Source organism: Heteronotia binoei, chromosome 11, assembly GCF_032191835.1.
Source record: "Heteronotia binoei isolate CCM8104 ecotype False Entrance Well chromosome 11, APGP_CSIRO_Hbin_v1, whole genome shotgun sequence".
Lineage (NCBI taxonomy): Eukaryota > Metazoa > Chordata > Lepidosauria > Squamata > Gekkonidae > Heteronotia > Heteronotia binoei.
Window position 1 is genome coordinate 79,332,985 of NC_083233.1, and position 16,538 is coordinate 79,349,522.

The following is a 16,538-nucleotide window of genomic DNA, read 5'->3' on the forward strand; positions in this document are numbered from 1 at the left end:
GGGTGTGTTTGCACATAGAGGGAAAGCAAGAGAGGCATAGTTAGAAAGATAGGTAAATGTGTACATCTGTCTCAAATGCAATAATTTGGCGGGCGGGGGGCATTAACCATTTCTTATACCACTAATTAGCCAGTGACAGTTGGCAGAGGAGAACTTGGGATGCATGCCTTGATTCAGAACTGGCCAACATTTAAAAAGCAGGGGGTTGTGATGTTTTAGGCAACCTGACATTATTCCTCTGGAGGTGCTTCCCTCTGAAGCTATTATCTTAAAAAAAAAAAAAGTCACCTAGATTAAAGAACTATGAACAGGGGAATAATGGAGTATCGGATTATAGGAAAAGAAATTTTGCTTTGGGTTTTAGATTGTTTGTAATTTTGTTTCATATTTCATATTATGTTTCGTGTTACTAAATGTTTCAAATAAAAATAAAAAAAATCATTACCAAAAAAAAAGTCACCCCAAATGGTTCCCTGAAAATGTGCTGCTTTTCTGTCGTTTTGTAATATAATGGTTTCCGCTCGTATCAACGAAACATAACAGCAGTAGCGATTCTAGATGCTTGAAGTGTTACAAAGGGGTGGAAGCAAAAGCCAAGCAAAATGCTTTTGGAGCGACAAAGCGTCTAGTTGTGATTTCAGCATGGCGTTCTCTGTCTGTCAGCTGCATAACCCGGAGACAGTACAAGATGCTGTAGGATCTCTCACCGCAGTGATGCAGTATTCTCAGTCAAAGATTAAAAACAACGTGATGGCCCTCCTGCACAAGGTGAGCGGGTCCCAGTGCCGCAGAATACGGGATGGGAGGGCAAGACCTTTTGCGGGGTTCTTGATCCCATCTCTTCTAAGTCTTGAACAGCCACAGCACCTGTTCATTTCATTGAGGCTTCTGCAGAAGAATTTCTTGCGTAATCGTTCCCTTCTATTCCGAGGTGCCAAATCCCAAAGCAAGCACCTTTAAAAATATTCTGCTAGTATTATTTTTTAAGTCCAGGAAATGAAGCGTTTAATTGAAATCTGCACTTTTGTAGGTTTTCAACAGTCGCCACATAGACCACGATCTGGCAAGAAGCTACTGCTCGTTATTGCCCAAAGAATCGTGTTATGGATACCTCTGGGACATGATCAACAAAATATGGCAAAATTACACCAAAGTTCTGGTAAGTCTCAACTTTGCTTTTCTAAAGGATTGGGTGCGTGTGTAAAAAATACTGTGCTTGCCTTTATTCACAAGTGAACTTGCACACAAAGAAGCTCTACCCATGAATTCATTCAAGCCTGCTGATTGGGAAATGGCAGTCAAGTAAAAGTTGTGTCGCTGTTTTTTTGCATAGCCCTACATTTCTTCATTTGAAAGTTAGACCTTCCAGTCTGGACATGGCATGGTGGGCTTCATTCAAGGACTCGGAGTTCAAATACTTGTCAAGGAAGTGGGAGGGAGCACAAAAGCTTGAGGGCTTCAAGGCTTTTGTTGTTCTCATGGTGTCAAATCATGGCATGTCTCCAAGTCTGAATATATCCAGTGAGTGAGGGGAAGGAAAAGGTATCTGCTTTTGGAAGGACTTAAAAGCTGTGTATGATGCATGTGGCACCACCGTTGTAGCAGACAGATGTCTGTACAAAAAACTGAATGGCTGGACAACTGAGAAACAGCGTCAGTGTTCAGAAACCTATGGGAGAATGCCTCAGTTCTACTAGGCATTCTGTGAATTGGGGAGCGATGGTGGCTCAATGGTAGAACATCTGCTTGGTAAGCAGAAGGTCCCAGGTTCAATCCCCGGCATCTCCAGTTAAGAAGATCAAGTAGCAGGTGATGTGAAAGACCTCAGCCTGACACCCTGGAGAGCTGCTGCCAGTCTGTGTAGACAATACTGACTTTGATGGACCGAGGGTCTGATTCAATAGAAGGCAGCTTCCTATGTTCATATATGTTCAGTGTTCCCTCTTAGCGGAGTTAGTGTGAGCTAGCTCACAGATTTTGGGAAGGGACGGTGGCTTAGTGGTAGAACATCTGTTTGGTAAGCAGAAGGTTCCAGGTTCAGTCCCCGGCATCTCCAACTAAAAAGGGTTCGGGCAAATAAGAGTGAAAAACCTCAGCTTGAGACCCTGGAGAGTGGCTGCCAGTCTGAGTAGACAATACTGACTTTGATGGACTGAGGATCTGATTCAGTAGAAGGCAGCTTCATATGTTCATATGAATCTTTAGAGGGCCATAAGACTGCTTTGTGTTTCATTTTGAGGGGTAGCCACAATGGTCTGCAGTACAACAGGTAGATTTGAGTCAAGTAGGACCTGAGAGGCCACGTTTCAGAATATAAGCTTTCAAGAGTCAAAGTTCCTTTTGTCAGATACCTAACGAAGGGGAGCCTTGATCATCACAAGTTTCTACCCCAAAAATCTTCTTTGTTCTCTAAGATGTTACTTGACTCAAATCCAGCTGTTTTGTGTTTGAAAGAGATGGATACTGCTGCCCCACTGGAGTGTGCCTGTTGCAACTCTGCATGTGCTTGTTACCCACGAATGTTCGTTTTTTTGCTCTTTAACAGTCCGTTGCCTTTGTTGGAGCGCAGCTTGCCAGTTGCTACAACGATGCGGAAGAAAAGCAGAAATTTGAAGAATTAATGATTGATGCTGAATGGGGCAAAGAGCTTGGAAAACTTGGAGTGAGTTTTTTAAATATTTGAATTTAGAGCAGAGGACAGAAATTTAAACATTAACTGAATAATAATTTGCAAAAGGTATTTTTGGGCAGATGATTTTAAAAAAATATATTACTTTGTAGAGTTCTATTATGTAAGAATCTATGAAGCTTTGCTATTGGGCTGTTGTGCCATGGTATTTGATAGCTCTGAATCTTCATAAGAACATAAGAGAAGCCATGTTGGATCAGGCCAATGGCCCATCCAGTCCAACACTCTGTGTCACACAGTGGCAAAAAAATTTATACATACACACACACTGTGGCTAATAGCCACTGATGGACCTCTGCTCCATATTTTTATCTAAACCCCTCTTGAAGGTGGCTATGCTTGTGGTCGCCACCACCGCCTGTGGCAGTAAATTCCACATGTTAATCACCCTTTGGGTGAAGAAGTTCATGTTTTACTCGTGTCATCAGCCAATTGTGCCAAGTTTGGTGTGGAGAGCCAGTTTGGTGTAGTGGTTAAGTATGAGGACTCTTATCTGGGAGAACCGGGTTTGATTCCCCACTCCTCCACTTGCACCTGCTGGAATGGCCTTGGGTCAACCATAACTCTGGCAGAAGTTGTCCTTAAAAGGGCAGCTGCTGTGAGAGCCCTCTCCAGCCCCACCCACCTCACAGGGTGTCTGTTGTGGGGGAGGAAGGTAAAGGAGATTGTGAGCCGCTCTGACACTCTTTGGAGTGGAGGGCGGGATATAAATCCAATATCTTCTTCTTCATCTTCTTCAAGTTGCCAAAATCTTATGAAAGAACTGGCTTTTTCCACACCATGTTTGCTATACATTAATAGATGCACGTGGCACTGCTATTGTAGCAGACAAGTTTGTCTCTACAAAAAACTGAATGGCCGGACACTTGAGAAACAGTGTCAGTGTTCAGAAACCTATGGGAGAATGCCTCAGTTCTACCAGGCATTCTATGAATCTTTAGAGGGCCATAAGACTCTGTTTTGTGTTTCGTTTTGGAAGGTAGCCACAGTGGTCTGCGGTTGAACAGGTAGATTTGAGCCAAGTAGCACCTGAAGGCCAAGTCTGTGGAACCGCTCCAGCACAAATAGTTACAGGCAGCAATAATTGCGTTTGACACAGCTTGATTTTTTTGGGAAATCAAAGCTGGGATGACACCAGGGTGGATGAGCAAAGTCCTGATATTTATGGTCCCGCCCAGATCAGCACCATTTTCCTTGCCCCAGTTCCAAGCAGGAGCCACTCCCAACAGCACCGCAGGACGTTTTTGTCAGAGGCTGAGTGATCATAACAATATGTCTGTTGCTGACTTTAAAAAGTAAACCTGCAAAAGCGCTTCTCTTCGGCTGGCTGGTTGGCATGGGGGAGCGGGAGCAGGGGGAAAGATAGGGGAACCTGCCCTGTGAAAGCCCTGTTGTGGCTGCCTTGTGTCATCAGACACTGCAGCAACAGGGGAAACTCCACCTGCCCATCACCTCCGTCTCTTCTCTCCCTCTCTGGCATTGGCTTTAGCATTAGGGCAGTGGTGTCAAAGCCATTTATTATGAGGGACGAATCTGACATAGACCTTGTCGGGCTGCGCCATGTGTGAACCTATTTAAGATTAGGTAGCAGAGATATAAACTTTATAAAGGACACAGGCAAACACAATTAAGGATTTTTAAAAATATATATATCTTAAAACATTAGCACTCATTGGTCTTAAAGGTGCTTTCTTTGTATTTCTCTCATGGGATCCAGGGAACTGGGCAAAGGAAGCTCTGACTCTTTCCTTCTTTCCTCAGGGGACCAGGAGGGGGAGGAGCCTCAGCTAATAGAAGGAAGAGAGGCTTGACTCAGTAGCTCTGCTGTGCGATTGAGAGAGCCTAGCAAAGCAAGCTCCGCCCCCCCTTCCTCCCCAAGGGAGGAGCCTCAGCCAATGGAGAAAATAGAGGCTTTGCTCTGTAGCTCCTGTACAATAGAACAAGCCTTGCAAAGCAAGCTGCTCTGCAGAAGGAAGCAAGGGAGAAGGAAGCAGATGACAGCCAGTTGCTCAGGGGCCTGATAGGAATCCTCCAGGAGCCTTATTCGGCCCCCGGGCTGCATGTTCGACACCCCTGCATTAGGGATCTTACTTTTTTTTTTTACTGGTTTCTTGTCTAGCCTTTCTTGTTGAATGCTGCCATAACCTGTCAACATGCCACTGGACAGTTTTTTTTCCTTCCTCATCTGCTCATAATGGAGATTTACTCGTGCAAATTCTTGGGGTCCTGCTGGGCTGTTCTTGGTGTCCCTCCCTGGGAGTTTCACCTCTAAGTTGGTGCTGTGCACATTCCTTTCCAGGTGTCTCCCTTTTAGTACTGCATTCCCAGTTAAGGACAACTTTAGCAACACTGTGTATTTGTCGTTGAAGGTTTTCACAGCCGGAGTCCATTGGTTGTTGTAAATTTTCTGGGCTGTGTGGCCAAGGTCTTGGCATTGTGAGACCTGACGTTTCACCAGCAACTGTGACTGGCATCCTGTGACTGGTATAACCCAGAAAAAACTGGAGTTCTCTCTGGGTCAAATTGAGAAGAAGTTGGTAGGCAGGTAGTTTATATCCACTCAGGCAGGTGGGGTAGACTGAGTAGGTATAAATTACCTGCCTGCCGACTTCTTCTCCATTTGTGTATTTGTGTTACAATGAGAAAATTGTGTATGTTATGTTACAATGAGCGAACAAAAATAATAGATCAGAATGCCAGGAGCGTATGCTGATAATGGTATCTTGACAAAGCTGGTGGGAAAACACCTGTTTTAAACTAGCCCTTTTGTTCGTCTGTAGATCTCTTTCCATCATGTATTTAGAACGCCATCAATACGGAAGAAAGAGCTTCTGAGAACTTTGGTTAAGAATCCACAAGTGAAATCAGACCTCGTATTAAAATACTGCAGGTGAGGGCGGGGGGGGCGGAAACAATGCCATTATGTTGCATCAAAAAATAATTTTAAAATTGTATTGAAATCCCTAGCAAGCATGTGGTTTAAAAACAGGGCAGATAATTCCCACCCTCCTTGAGCCATGCACTGCAACACTGTTTTCTGAATGAGGATTTTTGTCTACTTCCTAGCCTCTACTTCTCTCTCTTCCTCTGTTCTTTTAAAGGTCTTTCCAGTTGGACAGTGACGTAGCATTCCAGCTTTATATCGAGGCACTCCTCCAAAATGCCAGCACAAGTGACGATGAAGAGGAATATGTGGGGGATTCCGAGAAGCTGCCGCCTGCTTCAGTAGTGGCCAGAGCCACAGAGATCATCCCCTTGCTGAAAAGCACCAACAGCTTGGTTATAAACCTTAATGCCATGTTGTACAAGGTAGAACAGAATGGCAGAGGTCCATCAGTGGCTATTAGCCACAGTGTGTGTGTGGGTGTGTGTTTTTGGCCACTGTGTGTTACAGGGTGTTGGACTGGATGGGCCATTGGCCTGATCCAACATGGCTTCTCTGATGTTCTTATGTGACACAGAGTGTTGGACTAGATGGACCATTGGCTTGATCCAACATGGCTTCTCTTATGTTCTTATGTGATACAGAGTATTGGACTAGATGGGCCATTAGCCTGATCCAACATGGCTTCTCTTATGTTCTTATGTGACACAGAGTGTTGGACTAGATGGGCCATTAGCCTGATCCAACATGGCTTCTCTGATGTTCTTATGTGACACAGAGTGTTGGACTAGATGGGCCATTGGCTTGATCCAACATGGCTTCTCTTATGTTCTTATGTGACACAGAGTATTGGACTAGATGGGCCATTGGCTTGATCCAACATGGCTTCTCTTATGTTCTTATGTGACACAGAGTGTTGGACTAGATGGGCCATTGGCCTGATCCAACATGGCTTCTCTGATGTTCTTATGTGACACAGAGTGTTGGACTAGATGGGCCATTGGCTTGATCCAACATGGCTTCTCTTATGTTCTTATGTGATACAGAGTATTGGACTAGATGGGCCATTAGCCTGATCCAACATGGCTTCTCTTATGTTCTTATGTGACACAGAGTGTTGGACTAGATGGGCCATTGGCCTGATCCAACATGGCTTCTCTGATGTTCTTATGTGACACAGAGTGTTGGACTAGATGGGCCATTGGCCTGATCCAACATGGCTTCTCTGATGTTCTTATGTGACACAGAGTGTTGGACTAGATGGGCCATTGGCTTGATCCAACATGGCTTCTCTTATGTGATACAGAGTATTGGACTAGATGGGCCATTAGCCTGATCCAACATGGCTTCTCTTATGTTCTTATGTGACACAGAGTGTTGGACTGGATGGCCATTGGCCTGATCCAACATGGCTTCTCTGATGTTCTTATGTGACACAGAGTATTGGACTAGATGGGCCATTAGCCTGATCCAACATGGCTTCTCTTATGTTCTTATAAGTTTGGTTCATTTGGGTAGAAAGATTGTGCACCTGCTTAAATATCTCCCGCTGAGATGAGCACTTTGCTTTAGGTGGGTCAAGTTTCAAAGCACTCACTCTGCTGAATGTGGTGATATTACAGATCAGACACGGTCATTAAAACATCAGGTTATAACCTGATCTGTAAGGCAGATGAAGCTGCCTTATACCGAATCAGACCCCTGGTCTCTCAAAGTTGGTATCTTGTACTCCGACTGGCAGCAGCTGTCCAGGATCTCAGGCTGAGTTCTTTCATCACCTTCTGCTTGGTCCTTTTTCTTGGAAATGCCAGGAATCGAACCTGGGGCCTTCTGCACGCCAAGCAGATGTTTTATCACTGAGCCACAGTCCCTCAACTGTGGCAGAGGCCATATGCAGAACCATTTGTGCTGGTGTAATCTACAGTGTCTCATAAGACTCACTGTAGTAAGGTGACCATTGAGCGGGTAATTCTTTTGATACTATAAGAGCAGGGAGAAGCCAACAACGAATAGGCCAGCTTTATATGATCAAAAGACAGAAGTTACTTCTTGCTTAGCACCTCAAGCCTTTTTTAGTTGCACATGAAATTAAATTGTAAAATCAATCAGTATAGTTCTCCTTATCAGAACCCATCTAAGCCATGGTTTGAAGCTAGTTAGCAAACTGTCATGAAGAGGGGGAAGCTGGAAGTTAAATGTTGTGTCTGAGCCATGCCATATTGTATCTTGTGCAAGCTTTGTAATCAGAACATGTTTCTTTTCCTCTTGTCTCAATTTCCATAATAGCTTGATCCGTATGACTACAAAACTATCGAAAGTCTTCTGATGATTATGGAGAAAGCTGGTGGGGAACTAGCAAGTGTCCCCTTGAGTAAAGTAAGTGGATATTTGTGGCTTTATTAACTCTCAATATAATTTTGATCTTTCAAAGGGGCTCTGTCTTGGATTATTCTCACTGATGGTGCACATATGGAGCAAGCAAGCGGGGGGGGGGGTGTTTACAGAGGTGTGGTGCCCCTTATACAAACTGCAGCTCCCCAACCCAATCTTTCCTTTAAGAAGAAGACATTGGATTTATATTCCACCCTCCACTCAGAGTCTCAGAGCAGCTCACAATCTCCTTTATCTTCTTCCCCCACAACAGACACCCTGTGAGGTGGGTGGGGCTGAGAGGGCTCTCACAGCAGCTGCCCTTTCAAGGACAACTCCTACGAGAGCTATGGCTGACCCAAGGCCATTCCAGCAGCTGCAAGTGGAGGAGTGGGGAATCAAACCCGGTTCTCTGAGATAAGAGTTTGCACACTTAACCACTACACCAAACTGGCTCTAACTGAAGGGAAGTGCTGCAGATTCTATAGGAGGCACTGCCACTGGCCGCCCACCCCCCCACCTCCCCCTGCTGGCTATGGCCCTGTCTTGGAGAGAGAACCTTAAAAAAATATCTAAACATTTGAGGTCTCATTTTGTGGTGGTCAGGTCCCTCTTTGAAAGAAAACATTTTCTGCAAAGACTTGTGCCCAAAGCATGTCGTTCATGGCATTATTGAATTTCTTTTCAGCTCCCAAGCAAAAATATAGCATTAAGAAATCCTGGCTACATTGTATTCTTTGAGAATGCCTATTTTTCTCCCCTCTTTGAATGGGCGGGAGAGAATACTATTGGTGAGTGCCAGTTTGGTGTAGTGGTTAAGTGTGTGGACTCTTACCTGGGAGAACCAGGTTCGATTCTCCACTCCTTCACTTGCATCTGCTGGAATGGCCTTGGGTTAGCCATGGCTATCACAGGAGTTGTCCTTGAAAGGGCAGCCGCTGGGAGAACTATCTCAGCCCCACCCACCTCACAGGGTGTCTGTTGTGGGGGAAGAAGATATAGGAGATTGTAAGCTGCTCTGAGTCTCTGATTCAGAGAGAAGGGTGGGGTATAAATCTGCAGTCTTCTTCTTCTGTTTCCTTACACTGAATCAGACCTTTGGTTTATTAAGGTCTGTATTGTCTGCTCAGACTAGCAGCGGCTCTTCAGGGTCTCAGGCAGAGGAGGTCTTTCACCTCACTGGCTACCTGATCCTTTCCACTGGAGATGCCAGGGATTGAACCTGGGAGCTTCTGCACACTGAGCATATGCAATGTCACTGAGCCACAATCCCTTTTTTCCTGTACCTGTAGGCCGTGGTGCTCATCGAACACTTAAAATCCTACAAAAGGACTGCCGCTCCTGGAGACCTGGAACATCAATATGCCTTCAAACGGGCTGTTCCTTTCTCACCAGCTGCTCAAGACAGGCTGCCCTTCCACTTGATCTTCTTCAAAACGTCACAGTGTTTCTGGAAGATAATTAGTAAGTTTTTGCTAACAGTAAACACGCAGCTGTTTTTCGTGTTCTGAAAGAGAGTGAGGTGGTGTTTGATTGAATGAGGTACCTAGACAGTGTATTCCCGGCTCCTCTTTTTTTTTTTACAGCTCCAGAACTGAATGAGGAATCATTCCCAAAGATTTTCTTGATCTCCAAAATCATGCAGGTAAAAACAAAGCCTGCTCTAGGCTGGGCTGATGGGTTGGGTTTTTTTCAGTTTGTACAAATGGCTTGTCACAATGTGGGATGATGGGTAATTTAAATGGCTGCAAAACTGGGATCTTTTTGTGTGTGCTTTTCCAAGGTCTCACTTGATACCCTCCACATGTGTGCAGCTAATCAGGCATTCCAAGAAAGGCTTAAGCCTAAAATATTGGAACAGGTGAGAAGTGGATCACTGCTGATGGCCGACAAGGGAACTACTGAAATTTTAAGTGCCATTCAGTCTCACTTGCTCTGTATAGCTAACCCAGAAAGGTCTGCGGCACTTGCTCACGCCATGGCACGAGAACTCCAATCAGGTATGGGGAGGGGAATTCACCGCTTTGTTCTGAGTTTCTTGTAAAGGGGTTTTTGTTTAACTTTGACCAAAGAAACTCCGCATATTGATAAGCATTGTGGTAGCAACATAATATCTGGGGCTTTGGGGAGGGCTGACTGGGCAATTTATGGTTGACACTTGGCTCTCTTTGCAAAGGAGGTGTGGCTGTCTTGGTCGATGTGTATGACTTTGACTTTTATGTGGCACATCACAGCATTGGATAGAGTAATGTACCTATCAACCCGAGGCTAGTTTCTGCAGCATCTCTCCTGGAAGGCCTGTTTCACAAGGCCTTTTGACACTTTTTATTGTGCTTTAGCTTATTTAAAAATTAGTTATGCATCAGTTCTCAGCTTCAGGTTCCCAAGGCTGTTTCCGTTAAAAACCATTCGCAATCAATTGCCCGCTCCCAAGAGAATCTCTCTGTCTCCCACGTTAGAAACTGCTTGTCTTCTGGGCCTGGGCTATTTCTCCCCCCGTCAGCTCCTGGGTTGTCCTCAATCAGGTCTCTTGCTGGAGTTCAGAAAAGGATTTTATTGACCCTTTGAGCCAGATCTATATACCCCACCCAGACCGTTACCAGCCCGCCAAAATTCATAGCAAAAAGCCACTGCAAAGCAAAGGTAACAGTATTAGGGTTTGTAGAATCTTTCGGGCTCAAGTGCCGTGTTCTACTGGAGAAAGTTTTTCTTCCAGACGTTTCGTTCTCAGCTGCGGAGAACATCCTCAGTGGCGTTGCAGCCGGAGCAGGCGCTCTGACCTTCTTGGCTGCTGTGCATTGAGTGAGGCCGGGGCTGCTGGAGAGCTGCTATTTCTAGGCTGGAGGGGGTGTGGAGAAAGGGCAATTGGTTTGCGGATGTGCCCATTGTTTGGTGGGGCTTCCTGGAAGGGTAGTGATAAGGAAACTGGCTGTTGAATGTGACCATTGTTCTGCGTTAATTGCTGGGAGGGTTGGAAGGGGTGTGAAGATAAGGAAGGTGGTTGTTGACTGTGCTGTAAAGGTAACAGTTTCTCACACAACCCCCCATTGCATGCCAGCAGGTGCTGAGACAGTCTCCGTGAGGAGATATCATGTCCTTGAAATCCAGACACAAGCCTCCCCAGCAGGGCAGAGTGAATACTTCACGTACTACAAATAACAGAGAAAGCAAGCAGGCGAAAGCAACCCCACGCACCCTCCCACAGCATTCCCATCAGAGCTACAAATAGCGAGGCCTACAGCCTCAACACAACCATGGCAAGACCCCTTGACACCCCCAAGTGCGAAATGGCCTGTCTCCTCTCAAGTGTTTGGGATGGCCTTTTGATTAGCCCCTAACATTTTGAATATAAGATGTGTAGTTTTAGCTACGCACAAGATCCTGGGGTTTGGCTAAGTTTTGCTGTGTGCACCAAGACTCAGATGATAGAAGCTTGGCCGGCACTTGACTGTGTTGGATGCTTTATTAAAGATCTCCTTGTAAGTTTTGATTTCTCAGAATTCCTGCAAATTTAAGAGCTCCTAGGTGGAGCTCGCAACAGGGGGTGCTCGAGCTGTTTTGAAATCCAAGCCAAGAAAAAAAAGAGGAGGGCTCAAGAAGTATGCAACATTTGCTAGATATTTTTTTTTCTTTCTCCCTCCAGGACCCATCAAAGTCGAGGCAATGAAATTCTGCGTCTTTTTGGGTGAAAAATGGCTGGCTCATAAAGATGTGCAGGTACCAGTCTTGCCATGTAATACACAAGGATGAAGTTTAGTTGTACATAATAGTCAGTGGGCAAGGTGAATGTCTGGATTATGTTTGGGGAGTTGAAAAGGGCGCTGTGTTGCGGGGGGGGCGGGCGGGTTTGTGCATTTCTGTAGCCTCCAAGTTCTGCTCCACAAAGAAATGTTTTGTCTTCTGACAAAGGAGGACTCTCGCGAAAAGGCTCGGACGTTTCTGCAAAAGATGCAGGTGGAATACAGGAAACGAGCAACTGAAGCTGTGCTCATGACCCACAAGCTTAACTCGGAGGAGCATCTGAAGTTGACGGGGAAGCCTGCTAGACTGGTGGTGGTGCTCTACCAGCACAGCACCATCGCTGAAAGATTCCAGAATCCAGCTGGCAATAATTACCCAGGTGAGCTCATTTCCACACCCGCACAAAGAAGGAGAGATCGGATTTATACCTCGCCCTTCACTCAAGAGGCTCGGAGCGGCTTACAATCGCCTTCCCTTCCTCTCCCCACGACAGACACCATGTGAAGTAGGTGGGGCTGAGAAAACTCTGACAGAAGCTGCTCTTGAGAGAATGGCTCTGAGAGAGTTATGACTGACCCAAGGTCACACCAGCAGGTGCAAGTGGAGGAGCGGGGAATCAAACCTGGTTCTCTCAGATAAGAGTCTGCACACTCCTAACTGCTACACCAAACTGGCTCTTGAGGCATTTGCTTGGGTCCTGGCCAAGCAAGCATAATTTTGCTTGGCACACCCCAAGAGCTCAGAGGCAACATGACCAAATTGTTTTGCATGCCTTCCTTTCCCAGGCTAAGCTGGCCCCTTGAAGGGGCCTTGTTCTAGGATTTCCAAAATCCTGGAACCAGTACTGCCTGTGTACAACTGAAAAGAAGAAGAGGAGGAGATAGAATTTATATCCTGCTCTTCACTACCTGAAGAAATCTCAGAGTGGCTTATAATCTTCCTTCCCGTCCCCACAACAGGCACCCTGTGAGGCAGATGGAGCTGAGAGAGCTCTGACAGAAACTGCTCTTGAGAGGAACAGCTCTGTGAGAACCTGTGACTAACTCAAGGTCACACCAGCAGGTGCATGTGGAAGAGTGGGGAATCAAACGTGGTTCTCCCAGATAAGAGTCCATACACTTAACCACTACACCAAACTGGCTCTCAAACCACTTTCAAACCTAGGAACTCAACAGTTCCTTAAAATCTTCTCATGGTCCCTTGATGGGGAAGCATTGCAAATGATGGAGAAGTGTCCTAGAATGAAAGCAGGGAAGCCATCTGTCTTATCATGCAATGTACAGATACAGGAAGGAGCTGGCCGTTTGGCTTGGGATGGAGCAAGGCATTATTCTTAGTTTAAGAGTTAAAAATTCTAACCCAATTATCAGTTAATTTATCCTTAATAAGGTATTTATTTATTTATTTGTTTATTTATTGGTTGACTGATTGGCGAACTAGATGTTATCTTAAATGCTAGATAAGATTTTCTTCAAAGTTATATATACCATAGTACTTTATGCACCGTAGAATTTGTAATGTGTGGAATTAATCTACTTGATACTACTTCATCCAACAAAGTTCTGTATATTAGGGTTTGTAGAATCTTTCGGGCTCAAGTGCCGTGTTCTACTGGAGAAAGTTTTTCTTCCAGACGTTTCGTTCTCAGCTGAGAACGAAACGTCTGGAAGAAAAACTTTCTCCAGTAGAACACGGCACTTGAGCCCGAAAGATTCTCCAAACCCTAATGATGTTACCAGCCGTGAAAACCTGAAATCTTTGATAAAGTTCTGTATAACTTGGAATTGTTAAAAATAAACTTATCATATGTTAAAAAGAAAAAAAAGAAAAGGCTGTCATTGTACATGGGGAGTATGTTTAGTGTGGAACTATACCCTCTGCAGCGTTCAAGGGTTCCTCAGCGGATAAATCAATGTAGAAAAGGGATTCCTTCAGCGTGCGTATGTTAAATCCCATCAAGTGGCGTCTGACTTGTGAATTAAGTCAGCCCTGTGAATTAATGACCTCCAAAATGTCTTATCATTAGCATCACTGGAGAGCCAGTGTGGTGTAGCAGTTAAGAGTGGCGGACTTTAATCCAGAGAAGCAGGTTTAATTCCCCATTCCCCCTCCACAGTTAAAAAAAACCAAAGTCCTGACTAGCTTCTTCATTCTACATCTTGGTCATTTGTCTGCCAAAACTCACGTCTGTGTGGGAACAAAGGGAGAGAAAGTTTTCCCCAAGCCCCCTCCTCTTTTGTGTACCTGACAATCAACATATAGCATTCTCAATATATTGATCTACCAGTAGCAGTTCCCAAACTTATCTCATTAGGAATCCGAATATCACCTCCTTTTCTCTGGCAGGAAATACGTGCCTGACATCTTATTGGTTCTGAGCTGGCATAAACACGTTAACTCTTTCATGACACAAGAGATAGAACAAAGCAGGAATCAAGTGGCACCTTTAAGACCAACCAATTCTTATTCAGAACATAAGCTTTCATGTGGTCTCTTAAGCACATTTCATCAGACGAGGGGATCAGGTATTGTGAACTGAAATACAAGCAGTCTGGCAAACTAACTGGTCGCATAAAACAGTGTGGCTAGGCCATTTGGTCTGGATAGCCGTAAAAAGAGAGAATGACATTTGCATATCCCAACAGTATTCCACACTGGTCTTCAATGGTCTCTGATTTTCTTCATGTGAACGCTCAGAAACCCATAACAGAAGTGCACATTCAGATCCACAAATAAGCACTCTGCAGAAACAGTCATAACATTCAGGGTAATCTCAAATGACGCTATTCTACTTTGGTTAGATCCAGGTGGGGCAGCCATGTTGGTCTGAAGCAATTGTTCATTTCACCATTTTGCCATTGGATTTTGTACCACTTTGCATTCTGAACCACTGCCCACCAGCTATCTATGTAGCTCTGCTCGCTGTACCCCATCCCATTGTCTGATGAAGTATGCATGCATATGAAAGCTTTCATTCTGAATAGTACCTTGTTTAGGTTATGAGAAGACAAGAGTCACTGGAAAAGATCATAATGCTGGGAAAAGTTGAAGGTAGCAAGAAAAAAAAGGAAGGCCCGATACACGATGGATTGACTCAGTCAAGGTTGTGAGAGCCCTCAGTTTGGAAGTCCTGAGCAAGGCTGTTAAGGAGAGGACATTTCAGATGTCGTTAATTTATCAAGTCACCATAAGCTGGAGGTGACTTGGTGGCACTTAAATGTACATGCAATCTCAAATGGGTGAGTGGAAGAATGGATGTGGCAGCGGTCCTTTTGTGTACCATCTCTACTTTTGCACAGATATTCATGCTGCAGCAAAAGAAATAGCCAAAATAAATGATCTGGATATGAAGAAGATTTGGGATACCCTGCTGGAAAAATGTCTGTGTTCAAATGAAGCACCCACAGAGGTAAGTGCATTTCCTCAAGCAAGTTATGTTAGAACATACAAGGCTGCGTTATATCAACTCAGACTATTGGTCCATGGAGCTCATTATTCTATACTCTGATTGGTCTCCGGCAGACAAGGCCTTCTTCCCGTGGCCTCTGAGATCATATAACTGGGAAGAGCCAGGGATTGAATCTGGGACTTTCTCGATGTAGACCAGGGGGCTGTGCTGCCAGGCTGCAGCCTCAAATCAACAAATCTTGTTGTAGGTATTGCCCTTCTCCAAAAAAGGAGGGAGAAGTTCTTGTAGACATTGCTTTGTGTCATTGCGTTTTTATCCTGTTGAATGGCTAGGCTGCTGAGGCGTAAAGAGGGCAGTTTGTGGGGGTGGGGATCTTTCCCAAGACCATCTCTTACAGACTGGAAATGCCTCTCCCGTCATACTGCCCCCCACCCCGACTTTTGAGTAAAATGACTTCCTCCCCCTCCCGCAAAAAAACCCAAACTGATCTGTAGCAGTAACCAAATCTAGAGTCCCAACTAAACACTAGCCTTTGGGCTGACTTGGTGTCCTTGAACAGTAGCATTTCAAACTCGGAAATCTGTATTTCTTTTTCTGACTTTTCTATTTAAAAAGAGAACTTCAGAGATGGTCGAGAAGATGGCCGATGAAACCTTCAAGAGGTAGGTCTTTATCTTCTGATGCAAAGCTCTGGCCACGTGCAAACTGCTAGCAGCAGCTCTCCAGTATGTTGAGTGGAGAAAGACCTCCCCTCTGCCCCTGCTACCTGGAATCTTTTAACTGAAAAGAAGTCTTTTGGCCCACTGCCTTTTCCTTGAGTTCATAAGCTGCTGTGGTGTGTGTGTTAGGGAAGCTTTGCGAGTTCTAGTACAGCGCACGCACACACACACACCCGCGAGGCTATCTGAGAGAGAAAACAGTCACTCAAGGCTTTAGACTGGCAAAACATGCAGTTCAGCATGATTGTTCTGATGCAAGCTAGTCAGAGCAAGCAAACTTCACTAACAAGCTGGCATTCTGAACAAGATTCAAAGTTCTTTTATAGTAGGATAAAACAGACAAAAGATCAGGGACTAGAATTCCAAAAGGAAGTTCACCAATAATTCAGTTTTACCCTTCATTCAGAGTACATCTTGCATTCCTTTTAGGGGGAAAATGAAAACATAACCTCTGCACGTATTTCATGGGAAATAGAAATGAACACACCTTTGACTGAGATAAGGTCACTTAGCGATCAGCATGTCAAAGGATAGATGGATAGTCCCTTCTGCTCCTACAGTATGCATCCGTGTGTCAAGTAGAGAGAGAGGGAGAGCTGACATTAAGGATGGAAAGAAAATACATAAAGGACATGTATCATGCTAGACTGTTTTCACAGAATCATCAGATTATTTCTCATTGCTAACAGTTAAACCTAAAAGCTCTCTTCTTCTAGCAGTTACTTG

The 16,538-nt window shown here is 44.8% G+C and overlaps 1 protein-coding gene across 1 annotated transcript in view; it reads left to right on the plus strand.

Annotated features, from left to right (window-relative positions):
* The window catches only part of KNTC1 (kinetochore associated 1), an 81,518-nt gene that overhangs the window by 51,000 nt on the left and 13,980 nt on the right, over positions 1 to 16,538 (plus strand). The window contains exons 38-50 of the mRNA XM_060249171.1: positions 559 to 768; positions 1,031 to 1,159; positions 2,546 to 2,662; positions 5,470 to 5,579; positions 5,791 to 5,998; positions 7,860 to 7,949; positions 9,236 to 9,407; positions 9,530 to 9,588; positions 9,727 to 9,943; positions 11,587 to 11,660; positions 11,853 to 12,063; positions 14,984 to 15,093; positions 15,709 to 15,755. Of these exons, the coding sequence (XP_060105154.1) occupies positions 559 to 768; positions 1,031 to 1,159; positions 2,546 to 2,662; positions 5,470 to 5,579; positions 5,791 to 5,998; positions 7,860 to 7,949; positions 9,236 to 9,407; positions 9,530 to 9,588; positions 9,727 to 9,943; positions 11,587 to 11,660; positions 11,853 to 12,063; positions 14,984 to 15,093; positions 15,709 to 15,755 (1,754 nt within the window). The remainder of the gene's footprint in view (positions 1 to 558; positions 769 to 1,030; positions 1,160 to 2,545; positions 2,663 to 5,469; positions 5,580 to 5,790; positions 5,999 to 7,859; positions 7,950 to 9,235; positions 9,408 to 9,529; positions 9,589 to 9,726; positions 9,944 to 11,586; positions 11,661 to 11,852; positions 12,064 to 14,983; positions 15,094 to 15,708; positions 15,756 to 16,538) is intronic.